The sequence below is a fragment of the Terrapene carolina genome, unplaced genomic scaffold, assembly GCF_002925995.2.
Source record: "Terrapene carolina triunguis isolate 2854851 unplaced genomic scaffold, T_m_triunguis-2.0 Scaffold139, whole genome shotgun sequence".
Classification (NCBI taxonomy): Eukaryota; Metazoa; Chordata; order Testudines; family Emydidae; genus Terrapene; species Terrapene triunguis.
The window spans coordinates 10,868,946-10,882,617 of record NW_020664490.1 but is presented as its reverse complement, the minus strand read 5'-3'; the positions used below and the strand labels follow the sequence as shown (position 1 = coordinate 10,882,617).

The following is a 13,672-nucleotide window of genomic DNA, read 5'->3' as shown; positions in this document are numbered from 1 at the left end:
AAACCTTTCTTTAATGGACATTCAAGCAGTGTCAACAAGAGAACAAAAAACCCTCCCTCTTGAATTTTTCTTCTGAGCTTCCCATCACCTCATCTCTGCCCTCGTAACCTAAATGTATCTTTTTCCAATGAATCCAAGTTTCCTTGAAGACAGAATCAACTCCTAAGTTTTCCGCCATTTCTTTGGCAGCAGAGATGTCATCTTCAAATCCATTCTCTCTGTAGGCCACAATGAAGTCAAGGCAGCTTCTCATCAAAGTAGTAGCAATCGCGATGTCCATCGATTGAGTTTTTAATGCCTTCCTTACAACATTTACTTGGAACAGGATATCATGCCAAACCACAACTGGTTTGCCAGACTTTACTCCTCATGTCAGATTCCGGCCTCAGCTTTACTTGACTGCATCAGTTCCATCAGGGCGTCATAAGCCTGCAGTAATGGAGCTTCTTTACAAACTACTCGGTGTATGTGCTCACGCATGACATCATTGTATTTCCCAAGGAGCTCTACCAAACCAAGGAAATTACTGTTATGTTCAGTGAACAACTTATCCAACAAGCCCCAGAAAGCCAAATTACTCTCTGCAAGGAAGAGAGTAATTGAGATCAGACACTCAAGCACATTTCTCAAATACACTGTTTTTATGTGTCTATGCATGTATTCTGCTTGAGCCTGGAGTAGACTCCATCCATTTGGAGTAGGCTGTAAAATGGCTAGGTGACTTTTCATGTTGCTTTAGAGCATCAGCTAAGTTATGCCAGTAATTGTACCTGGAAAGTGCAAGCAACAATTTGGCATTCTTGTCAAATATTTTGCTACAAAAATAGAACACCTTGTCAATTGATTTTGAGTAAACTAGCCAATGCCAGTTCAGTTTCTCACATTCTCAAGCACTCTTTCACAGTGTGACTTTGAGAAGTGGCACTTCTGCGTATTTACTGGAAACGTCATATCCTCGATTTTGCCTGGCCTGTTCAAAATTGTATTATCAATATTGGCACAGTTTAGGATCGCCGGCCGTAAAGCAGGATCTGATATATCAATTTGTGGTGTGCAATTTTTCTCACTGCTGTTTCTGTCATCATGCAAGGCTGATTCTTCTTTATCGTTTCTCTCCTTTTCATGTAAACCAGATTTTTCTTTGTTATTACTCTCCTTTTCATGTGAGTCACATTCTTCTTTATCATCACTCTCCTTTATGGCACAAGGAAAACTGGATGATTCTCCATTACTTTCCTCACATCTCCATTCCTTATCTTCAGGTAAATCTGCTAATTCCTTAGTATTAGGAGTTCCATCATTTACGCTTCGCTCCTCAATTTCTTCTGCGCTGAGACGATTGCTACTGCCTAATGCCCGGTCTATATTATTCTGTTTCAGATATTTTCCGATCTCGTTTCCCCTTTGCTGCAAACTAGATTGCAGTTGAGCTTTTTGCTTCCTATACTGAACTCCTGAAGGCTTCTTTGGGGGCATCTTTTATTTTCTATGGGGGAAAATAGACAGTATCATGGAGAGCAAAAGGCTATGTTCCGCAATCTTAGAAACTCATCAAACATTACATGTTAAGCATGGCAAAAGAAGTAACAGTAGTTCTTTTATATTGCTGCTTAGATAGGGGTTCAATAAATATCTCTGGTGTCTCATTAAATATGTCCTTTATTAGTCACTACTTACACTCTTCAAGTCTTAAAACACAAGTACATTTTCACAATTACACAAAAAAACAAGATTCACAATATCGCAGCTGCGCTCTCACTTCACTTCGTTCTCACTGACTGACTGGCGATGCCCCATCCCGTATATACCCATGAGGGCATGGCTGACAACATTCTAGAAAATTCAAGGAAAATGTTGTTCTCAGAAAATCTGGAAGTTTCCACAAGATTCCACAAAGGTCCAGAACATCCTAGGAGGTTAGTGAAAAACTAATCCACATATGGAATACCTGAAACATGTTACTCCAAACATTCTGTTTTCCTTTTTTTCACTAAAAACAAAAACAGCACCCCTGGGTCACCTGGGTCGCCTGCCCCTAAATCCGACCCTGGGTCCCAGTACAGATCCTGGGGGACACCACTATTTACCTTTCTCCATTCTGAAAACTGACCATTTATTCGTAACCCTTTGTTTCCTATCTTTTAACCAGTTACCAATCCATGAGAAGACCTTCCCCCTTATCCCATGACTGCTTACTTTGCTTTAAAGCCTTTGGTGAGGCACCTTGCCAAAGGTTTCTGAAGGTGCAAGTACACTATATCCACTGGATCTAGGGTTGACAACTTTCTAATCACACAAAACCAAACACCTGCCTCGAGGCCCTGCCCCATCCCTTCTCCGAGGCCCCACCCTCGCTCACTCCATCCCCCCTCTCTTAGTTGCTTGCTCTCCCCCACCCTCACTCATATTCACTGGGATGGGGCAGGGGGTTGGGGTGCGGGAGAGGGTGAGTGCTCTGACTGGGGGCCCTGGGTGGGGCCAGAAATGAGGGGTTCAGGGTGCAGGAGGGGGCTCTGGACTGGGGCAGGGGGTTGGGGTGCGGGAGAGGGTGTGGGGTGCAAGCTCCAGGAGGGAGTTTGGGTGCAGGATGGGGCTCAGGGCTGGGGCAGGGGATTGGGGTGTGGGAGGGGATTCATGGTGCGGGCTCCAGCCGGGCAGCGCTTACCTGAAGTGGCTCCCAGAAACGGCTGGCATATCCAGCTCCTAGGCGCAGGGGCAGCCAGGCGGTTCTGCGCGCTGCCCGCACCTGCAGGCACTGCCCCTGCAGCTCCCATTGGCCATGGTTCCCAGCCAATGATGGGCGGCACTCGGGGCCGGGGCAGCGCACAGAGCCTCCCTGGCCGCCCCTGCACCTAGGGGCCACGGGGACATGCCGTCCACTTCTGGGAGCCGCACGGAGCCAGGGCAGGCAGGGATCCTGCCTTAGCCCCACTGCGCCGCCAACCGGACTTTTAGCACCCTGGTCAGTGGTGCTGACCGGAGCCCACCAGGATCCCTTGTCAACTGTTCCAGTCGAAAACCGGACACAGGGCAACCCTAACTGGATCACCCTTCTCCATATGTTTTTGACCCCCTCAAAGAATTCTAACAGATTGGTGAGGCATGATTTCCCTTTACAATAGCCATGCTGACTCTTCCCCATCTATGTGTCTGATAATTCTGTGCTTTACTATAGTTTCAACCAGTTTGCCTGATACTGAAGTTAGGCTTACCTTTGTTATTGCTAGGATCACCTCTGAAGCCTTTTTAAAAAACTTGTCACATTAGCTATCCTCCAGCCATCTGATACAGAAGATGATTTAAGTGATAGGTTACATACCACAGATAGTAGTTCTGAAGGAACTAAAATATGAAACTGCAGAACTCGTGGGTAAATACCTTCAGGTCCTGGTAACTTAATACTAGGGCTGTCGATTAATCTCAGTTAACTCACGCGATTAACTAAAAAAAATTAATCACGATTAAAAAGTTAATCACAATTAATCACAGTTTTAATCACACTGTTAAACAATAGAATAACAATTGAAATGTATTAAATATTTTGGATGTTTTTCTACATTTTCATATATATTGTATTCTGTGTTGTAATAGAAATCAAAGTGTATATTATTTTTTATTACAAATATTTGCACTGTAAAAATGATAAACAAAAGAAATAGTATTTTTCAATTTATCTCATACAAGTACTGTAGTGAAATCTCTTTATCGTGAAAGTGAAACTTACAAATGTAGATTTTTTTGTTTGTTACATAACTGCACTCAAAAACAAAACAATGTAAAACCTCAGAGCCTACAAGTCCACTCAGTCCTACTTCTTGTTCAGCCAATGGCTAAGACAAACAAGTTTGTTTACATTTACAGGAGATAATGCTGCCCTCTTCTTATTTACAATGTCACCAGAACATGAGAACAGGCATTTGCATGGCACTTTTGTAGCGGCATTGCAAGGTATTTACATGCCAGATATGCTAAACATTCGTATGCCCCTTCATGCTTCAGCCAACATTCCACAGGACATGCTTCCATGCAGCCGACGCGTGTTAAAAAATAATGCGTTAATTAAATTTGTGACTGAACTCCTTGGGGGAGAATTGTATGTCCCCGTCCTGCTCTGTTTTACCCACATTCTGTCATATATTTCATGTTATAGCAGTCTTGGATGATGACCCAGCACATGTTCATTTTTAGAACACTTTCACTTCAGATTTGACAAAATGCAAAGACGGTACCAATGTGAGATTTCTAAAGATAGCTACAGCACTCGACCCAAGGTTTAAGAATCTGACGTGCTTTCCAAAATCTGACAAGGACAAGGTGTGGAGCATGCTTTCAGAAGTCATAAAAGAGCAACACTCCAGGGTGGAAACTACAGAACCCGAACCACCAAAAAAGAAAATCAACCTTCTACTGGTGGCATCTGACTCAGATAATGAAAATGAACATGCGTCCATCCGCACTGGTTTGGATTGTTATCAAGCAGAACCTGTCATCAGCATGGAAGCATGTCCCCTGGAATGGTGGTTGAAGCATGAAGGGACATATAAATCTTCAGCGCATCTGGCACGTAAATATCTTGCTATGCTGGTGTCACGGAGGGTGGGGGAGACAAGGCCCTGCACCCCCCTTCCTGCGATTCACCATGACTCTCAGCTAGCCAGGAAAACAGAAGGTTTATTTAGATGACAGGAACAGTCCAAGACAGGTCTTGCAGGTACAGACAACCGGACCCCCTCAACTAGGTCCATCTTGGGGGGCCCCAAGGAGGCCAGAGCCCCATCTGGGCTCCCCTCCATTTTCCCAGCCAGCTCCAAACTGAAACGTCCTCCAGCCATGTCACTCAGCCTCCCCCCGGCTCCTCCCCCTGCCTTTTGTCCAGTTTCCTGGGCAGAGGTGTCACCTGGCCTCCAACCCCCTTCCTGGGTTCTCATGTTACATGCTCAGGTATCTTCCCTCAAGGAAAGTCTCCCATCCCCCAGTGCAGACAGTCCCAGCAAAACTCCCCTGCAACCTTCCCAGGTCAATACTCCCTCATCAGTATTCAAAGAACACATTGAGAACATTCCCAGTTTGTCACAGCTGGCTACAACAGTGCCGTGCAAATGCCTGTTCACTTTCAGGTGACACTGTAAATAAGAAGAGGGTAGAATTATGTCCTGTAAATGCAAACAAACTTGTTTGTCTGAGCGATTGGCTCAACAAGAAGTAGGAGTGAATAGACTTGCAGGCTCTAAAATTTTACATTGTTTTATTTTTAATGCAGTTTTATTTTTTTTTTTACATAATTCTGCATTTGTAAGTTCAACTTTCATGATAAAGATATTGCACTACAGTACATATATTAGGTGAGTTGAAAAATACTATTCATTTTTTTTTATAGTGCAAATACTAGTAATCAAAAATAAATATAAAGTGAGCACTGTACACTTTGTATTCTGTGTTGTAATTGAAATCAATATATTTGAAAATGTAGAAAACATCTGAAAATATTTAAATAAATGGTATTCTATTATTGTTTAACAGTGCGATCAATTTTTTTAATCGCTTGACAGCCTTACTTAATACTATTTAATTTATCAGTTTGTTCCAAAACCTCCTGTATTGACACCTCAATCTGGGGCAGTTCCTCAGATTTGGACCTAAAAAGAATGGCTCGGGTGTGGGAATCTCCCTCAGATCCTTTGCAGTGAAGACTAAGGGTATGTCTACACTACAGGATTAATCCGAATTTAGATAATTCGAATTTGGGAAACAGGTTGTATAAATTCGATTGTGCGCGGCCACACTAAGCACCTTAATTCGGTTTTAAACCACAGTAATTCGGTGGTGTGCGTCCACACTAACCCTAATTCGAATTAACAAAATCGATTTAGGCTCTACTCCGTTCGTCGAGGTGGAGTACAGAAATCGATTTAAAGGGCCCTTTAATTCGAATTAACTGGCTCTGTAGTGTGGACGGGTGAAGGGTTAATTCGGATTAAGGCAGCTAAATCCGAATTAAAGTCCTAGTGTAGACCAGGCCTAATACAAAGAATTCATTTAGCTTCTCTACAATGCCCTTGTCTTCCTTAAGTGCTCCTTTGATTTAGCACCTTGATCATCCAGTGACCCCACTGATTGTTTGGCAGACTTCCTGCTTCTAATGTATTTAAATTATTTCTATTAGTTTGAATCTTTTGCTAGTTGCTCATCAAATTCTTTTTTGGTCTGCCTAATTATGCTTTTACACTTGACAGTTTATGCTCCTTTCTATTTTCCTCAGTAGGATTTGACTTCCAGTTTTTAAAGGATGCTTTTTTACCTCTAACCACTTCTTTTATTCTGTTGTTTAGCCACGATGGCATTTTTTTGGTTCTCTTACTGTTATTTTTAATCTGGGATATACATTTAATTTGAACCAGTATTACGGTGTTTTTAAAAATTTCCATGCAGCTTGCAGGCATTTCACTTTTGTGACTGTTCCTTTTAATTTGAGTCTAACTAGCTTCTTCATTTTCATGGAGTTCCCTTATCTGAAGTAAAATACCACTGTGGTGGTATTTTCCCCCTCCCCCCTACAAGGATGTAAAATTGAATTACATTATAGTCGCTATTACCAAGCAGTTCAGTTATATTCACCTCTTGGACCAGATCCTGTGCTCCATTTAAGACTAAATCAAGAAATGCCTCTCCCCTTGTGGGTTCCAGGCCTACCTGCTCCAAGAAGCAGTCATTAATGGTCAAATTAGTCTTCACTCCAGTGTTCTAGCAAGCTAATCTTAGTCAGCCCCCCACCTAAGGCCCTCCATCCAGCCTCTTCACCAGTAAGGCCCTCTTAGGCCAGGAACCTCTTCAGGACTCAGCTCTCCAGGCATCACCTGGTGAAGGGTTCTTTCTCTGGACTCACAGCCCCTGCATAGGTTAAACTACTCCAGCTCCTCACTGGAGCGGCTTGTATTTCCCCAGTGACCTAGACCTTTGACCGCTGTCTGGTAAGATCCTTTTGCTGGAATCAAGCCTCTCTATGGCTTTGCTCCTTGGGGAACTTGATCCCTCCAGAAACACCTTTCCTAGTTCTCTTTGTCTGGCAAGTTCTCTAATCAGCTCCCCTGAGAAATACTCCTATTCTGGGGCCTAGTAAATGAGTCCTCATAAGTCTTTATTTAGGCCCAGGTGCGCCTTACCTAATGAGCTGCCGCCCAGCTACTTAGGCAATTTACTATCCACAGGTGGATCTGGATTATTTTATTCTCCTAAGTGGAGTCTGACATAGGTAGGCTGGGTTTCTGTCCCCTTCAGAGGGTTAGTTCTCCTGTGGGCTCTTGCTAGTCCTTGTTTTTAGCTGAGACTTGTCTGTGCTGTGTGTCTGTGTTCTTTGAGCTGTTTGCTGTGAGCTTCTTCTTTTGTGCTGTTTCACTTCTTTGTACAGAAAGCTGCTCACGTTGCTGTAAGCCTCTTGAGTTGCATCTGTTTCAATGAGTTTTTATCCCCTCTTTTCTCAGAGAGTTAATTGAAGGTGAACACACCCCTTAGGGGTTTGGCTGGATTCAGCTTGGCTGGATTCTTGCTTTGTGCAGCTACACTTGTGGCTAGATGCACCATAGATAACATCTCAGTTGATTCTTCAGTTACTGCTTATGTGATAGGAGCTGAAGGTAACTTATGATCTGCCCTAGCAGAGTTAGCGCTTAGAATATCTTTGAAGTTTTACTGGTTTAAATTTTCTTCAGTCCATTTTCTGAAACATTGTTTCATCTCTTCCAGTGTTTGAATATCTAGAGAGGTTTTTCACATAAGTAAACGTGTAGTCTATATTGTTCCCTGCCTCATCTAAAACCCAAAGTATGTGCTCAAGAAGGAAGAGCTCTGCAGCAGAGCTTGCCTCATTCAGTGTTCATTGTGTGCAGTACATAAGTGTTTTGTTTAGCAAATAGTTCCTTATTATGAAAGAAGGATGATCCCGTTGTTAGAGCGTTAGCTTAGAACTTGGGTTCAAGTCTCTGCTCCTCCACAGGCTCCATGTGTGACCTTGGGCAAGTCATTTAGCCTCTCTGGTTCATTTCTCCATATGCAAAATGGGGCTAATAGTACTTCTCTACCTCACTGAAGAATTGTGAAGATAAATACATTAGATTGTGAGATGCTCAGATACTACAGTGATGAGGGCCATATAAATACTTTAGATATATTATAGAATTTTTTTCTAGACCTTTTTTCTGGTAGAAAACATAGGAATTAGGGTACTACCAGAGGTATGAGCTAGGAAACTGAACCATTTTGGAAAATTATTTTCAGCAAATTACTTTGAGCTGGTGTTGAAAATGATTTAAGACCATGCAGATGAGTCAAATCCCTTCAGAAAGCATGTTACACGAATGCAGAGTGGAGTGCCCAAAAGTAAGGAAATGCTAAAATAAAATTTGCTTGTGAAACCTTAACTCTGCCTTGTTTACACTCGGGAACTGAAGCGTTGCAACTTAACAGTGCAGTGCATCAACACTAACCCTTCTGGTTTGGGTGCAGTTCTCCCCTGCACTAGATGCACTGCTGTCTATGAGCTACCTATTCCTCAGGCCCTGGAAGTGATACTTTGTGGGAAATTGTGCAAGGCATTTGGATTGTCTAAAGGAATTATGGGAGATGGGGTCAAATCCTATAACTCACTGACAACTGCAGTCTGTTTTGGCATTTTATCCCAAAACAGAGAGTGCACTGGAGGTTCAGGGCATTTTCTGTTTGTTCAGAGAGCCAGATTTGTTCTTGAAGAGCTGAAAAATGCAGAGCTAGCTGTCTGCAGAAGTTTGAAGGTGGTGATAGTTTGTTTTTCAGTAGAGCACCAAGGTCACCAGAGAGCCAGAACAGACTTTATTTTGCCGCTCCTGGGGAGATGCTCCAGCAGAATCCACTTCCCATGATGGTAACTGACTCTGGGTGGGCCCCTGTACTGAGCTTGAGGAATCGGATTACTGCTGGTGGGGGCTTGGCAGAGGGCAGGCCACTTGATTTGATTTTTTTTTTGTCTATCACATCAGGGGATGTGAGGAAGGGTCCTGCAGTGTCTGTTCAAGTGACTGAGTTGAAGTAAGAGAGGGACTTCTGCCCTCACTTGTGACTGTCTGCCTGTTCCTTAATAGCAATGGCAGTGTTCATGTAGGCGTAGCCCTCGGCCATGCAGAAAAGTACAAATAATACATAGCATAATACATAGCTTGTGTAGATGGTTCCCCCATCTCCCAACAGTCCAGCAAATGCCTCTAATACCGCCTGTGACATAGGTGCCCTCTCCTTCCTCTTTGGGCTTTACTGTTGTCAAGGATCATTTCAGTCTCCATAAACACCCAGGAACTAGCATCTGTTCAAACGCATGTGAAGGTGCAGCTACCAGCCTTGTTTTGATGTGCCTTTAGTTTTCTCTTTGCACTGCTGGGCCAGATATGCATTCACCTGTCAAAAGCAATGGTGTGCTAAATAGTCTGGGTTACCTGGGATTGGATCTAACCATTGTTCAGTGAGTGTCCTGGCATCTACCTTGGGTCAGCTGCTAGCACAACTGTAGGATAACTTCTGAGAAGAAATTATCCCAGATCCAAAAGCAAACTGAGTACTGGAACACAGTGATCTTGAAGAACATTTTGGCTTAAAAAGTGCCTGCTATGGGACTAGAGGTATGTACATGTCATTGTGTTCAGTGAGGGACTTCTAGAAGACTTGATCCCTAGGGTCAAGTGGCCATAGAGTTTAGAAATTTGACCAGAAGAGTCACTAAAAAGTTACTCAGTTGCTCTGCTGCAGCTATAGCTGCAACACCAGCACTATAGAATGATCCAGTGCAGGGGCATGTGGTGATGCTTGGACTTGCTCCGAACAATTAAAACAGTAGCATGAACTCCCATCTACTGTTGGGAGGAGTTTTGTGTGGGACACAAACAAAGTGTGTTACAAGTACAGTAACTCCTCACTTAGTCGTCCCAGTTAACGTTGTTTTGTCGTTACGTTGCTGATCAATTAGGGAACATGCTCGTTTAAAGTTGTGCATTGCTCCCTTCTAATGTCGTTTGGTAGCCACCTGCTTTGTCCACTGCTTGCAGGAAGAGTAGCCCGTTGGAACTAGGTAGTGGGGGCTTGGAATCAGGGTGGACTGGCAGCCCCCGTATCAGTTCCCCGCTCCCCTAAGTTCCCTGTGCTACAGCTGCCCAGCAGGCTAGCAATTGCCGGCATTCAGCTGTCCCTCCCCCCACTGCCATGTGCTGCTCCTGCCCTCTGCCTTGGAGCTGCTCCCAGAGACTCCTGCTTGCTGTAAAGGGGGAGGGAGGAAGTGGGGGGCTAATGTCAGGGTGTCCCCTCCCCCCTGCTCCTGCACCCCGCTTACCCCATTTCCATGGGGGGGGGGACACACACGACAGGGTTCAGGATGGAGGGAGCTTCCAGGCAGCAGCTGTGGTCTCAGCAAGCTGATCTAATTAACAAGGCAGTGTACTTAAGAATGGGGTGAGCTACTTAAAGGGGAAATGTGCATCTCTCTCTCTCACGCACACGGTGTGTCTCTCTGTCTGCTGCCTTGTAGAGTGAGAATACATTAACAACGAGTTAACCCTTGAGGGCTCAGCCAAATGCTAGTTCATCATTTAGCAGTAAGGCATTCCCTGCGAAATATCCCACCCTCTGTCTCCTCCACGTCAACCAAGCTTCACAATCATCATCACTATGTACCAGTATTAAATTGTTTGTTTAAAACTTATACTGTGTGTGTGTAAATGTGTGTGTATATATATACACAGTGTGTATGTATGTATATATATATATGTGTGTGTGTGTATATATCTATATCTATATCTATATATATAATTAGTCTTTTGTCTGGTGAAAAACCAGACTTTTGTCTGGAACCTAACCCCCTCATTTACATTAAATCTTATGGGAAATTGGATTCGCTTAGCATCGTTTCGCTTAAAGTCTCATTTTTCAGAAACACAACTGCAGCGTTAAGTGAGGAGTTACTGTATGTCAGGTGGTTACACTCTCCAAAATGCTGTCAGGTAGAGATGGCTAGTAAAACTTTCTTTCAACCAAAATTCAGTCTCCTAGAGTTGACAGAGTTAAAGCTTTTTCTTTCTCTTCCTTCTTTGATTCTGTGGGGACACAGATGTAATAATGAAGTAGAATATGGCAGTAGTTGGATTTAGCAAAATTACCTCCTGATTCTGTCCATTTCTTTCTCTCTTCAAATGGGCTGAATGTAAACACTCTGTAGGCTCGTAGATCCTATAATAGGGAGAGGTTTGTAATATGCAACAGAGTTTCAGCTGCAGCTAGGGTGTTTTGACTTCCAATTTTAATTTAAAAACAATGGTTTTTCATGTCTTCTCCAATGTATCTGTCATAATAGAAAACTAAAGTTAATAGCAGCTCAGCCATGGGTGAAGCATTCTTGAAAGCCATGACTCTGCTGTCAATTTCTGTTTATTAAAATCAGCAGGAGGGGTTATTTCAGCGTGGTGGCAGCTTTTAACAGCACTTCACCTTCGGCCAAACCCATTATAAATTCTTGACTCTAATGAAAATCATTCACAGGGAAAACTTAATAGCATCCAGGAATGTTTTTGTGGAAAAGAAGGGATGCAGCTTTATTAACAACATTACTGTACCCAAAAGAGAGTCCTTGTCAATCTAAACTGTTTGCCTGCTGTGACACCATAACTCAAGGATAGGACAGACCAAATTATGGGGGAATTATTTCCATACGTTGTCTATAACACTGCTTCCTACAGAGTCTCCATCCATGGACTCTCTACTGTCACATACTGGGAGCCAGCTTTCTGGTAATGGGTCAACCAAACTCCCTTGTAGCTCGGTCTTATGCTGGGATCTCTGGGCCCCCCCACCACCTGTGGGGGCTCAGAGCTCCAAGGTCCCCCTGCCACCAGCAGCAGAGGGGAGCTGCAGGGTCCCTCTGCCCCCTCCCCAGCAGCAGGGAACGCTGTGGGAATCCCCCTGCCACCACCGCAGTGGGGAGCTGTGGGGGTCTCCCTAGCCCCCATGGTGGCTGGGGACTGCGGGGGTCCCTCTGCACCACCCCCTGCCTGCGGCGGCCAGGGACCTGCCAGGGTTCCCCTGCCACGGCGGGTGGTGGGGAGCTCTGTGGTTTCCCATGTCCCCCACAGCAGCGGGGAGCTGCAGGGTACCTCTGCTGCCCATGGTGGCTGAGAGCTTGGGTGCCCACTGCCTCCAGCAGCGGGGGTATCTTATAGCTCCCTGCCGCTGCAGGAGGCAATGGGACCATGCAGTTCCCAGCCGCCAGGGCTGAAGTCACGGAAGTCTTTGGAAGTCACAGATTCCATGATTTCCGCCACCTCCGTGACAAAACCGTAGCTCTAAGCATAAGCACACAGACCTTGAAGATTGTAACTCAGAATCTAGATTGTGAAAACAATTTGTATCATTGTTCAGAACAGGAATATTTGTAACCTATTGATTTTATTTTGTATACAACTGCAGGGTTCCTTAAACCAGTTTCTTAAACAACTAGAAGAGGAAAAGAAAAGTCTCCAGAACCAACTGAAGGATTATGAGCTTAGACTGGAACAAGAAGCAAAGGTCTGTTACTGCCATATCTGTCTAATCAGCCCTTTCTAGAAGCTGTTATGCTGTCTGAAATGTCTAAAGCATTGGTGTAGAGAATGTAATGATTCCATGAAACATAAAATGAAAAAGTCCTGGGGTGGTACGTGTGTTTGTTCCTTCCCTTTTGATTAACCATGCTAATTGTTTTGTTTGATTGTAACCATTTACCCATTATTTTAAAATGTAGGCTTACCATAAGGCTAATGATGAACGGCGCATGTACCTAGCAGAGATCTCACAGGTAAGTAACAAAAACTTTGCAACCTAATCATCTTTTTCCTCCCAAGCTGGTACTTGAAGGATCATTACTGTTTAACTCTTTATTTTTCTTTATTTTTTTCTCCTTCATACAAATCTGAGTTTTATTCCAGCCAAGGAAAGCCAGGCATAGTTCCCGTCAGAGCCAGGCCTCAGTTAGCTGGAGCGATTGCTAGAAAGTGATGGAAGTCTGTCTGTCTGTCATCTCTCTCTCTGCCATTGTTTACACCAGACTTCTTGTCTTAAAATTTCCCACCCATTATATTGCTGGTGGGAGCACTAAAGTAGACAAGGCATGATGGCTACTGGAGCTTTAACCATTGTACCCTTTAGCCCTGCTCTGAGCAGAGTTGGATGGCACAGAGGTTAAAATGCCAGTGGACAGTCTATACCTGCACATCCCCTGGGTGGAATTGAGCTGATGGCAACAGTGGTGGAAAGTCTTAAGAATAAAAGTCCAGTGTATACATCCTGTCAAAGGGCTGACTACACTGCCCCTATACAGCATCTAGTCCCTGCTGGCACAGGTGTAAAGAACTAAGCTCAGGTCTTATATACTCAGATTCCTGTATTGTAGCATGCTGTGCAGTTCTTAAGATGGTTCTCAGTCTGACTTCAACTTTTTTTTTTTTTAAATGTAATAATGCATGTTCAGCCAAAGCATTGTTTTGGCTAAATATAAGAACAGCCATCCTGGGTCAGACCAAAGGTCCATGTAGCCCAGTAACCTGTCTTCTGACAGTGGCCAATGCCAGGTGCCCCAGAGGGAATGAACAGAACAGATAATCATCAAGTGATCCATCCCAGCTTCTGGCTA

General features: G+C 44.0%; 1 protein-coding gene across 1 annotated transcript in view; it reads left to right on the top strand.

The window, feature by feature from the left end:
• Positions 1-13,672, top strand: part of LOC113406785 (coiled-coil domain-containing protein 169-like) — a 42,636-nt gene that overhangs the window by 20,178 nt on the left and 8,786 nt on the right. The window contains exons 5-6 of the mRNA XM_026653491.2: positions 12,472-12,570; positions 12,785-12,838. Of these exons, the coding sequence (XP_026509276.1) occupies positions 12,472-12,570; positions 12,785-12,838 (153 nt within the window). The remainder of the gene's footprint in view (positions 1-12,471; positions 12,571-12,784; positions 12,839-13,672) is intronic.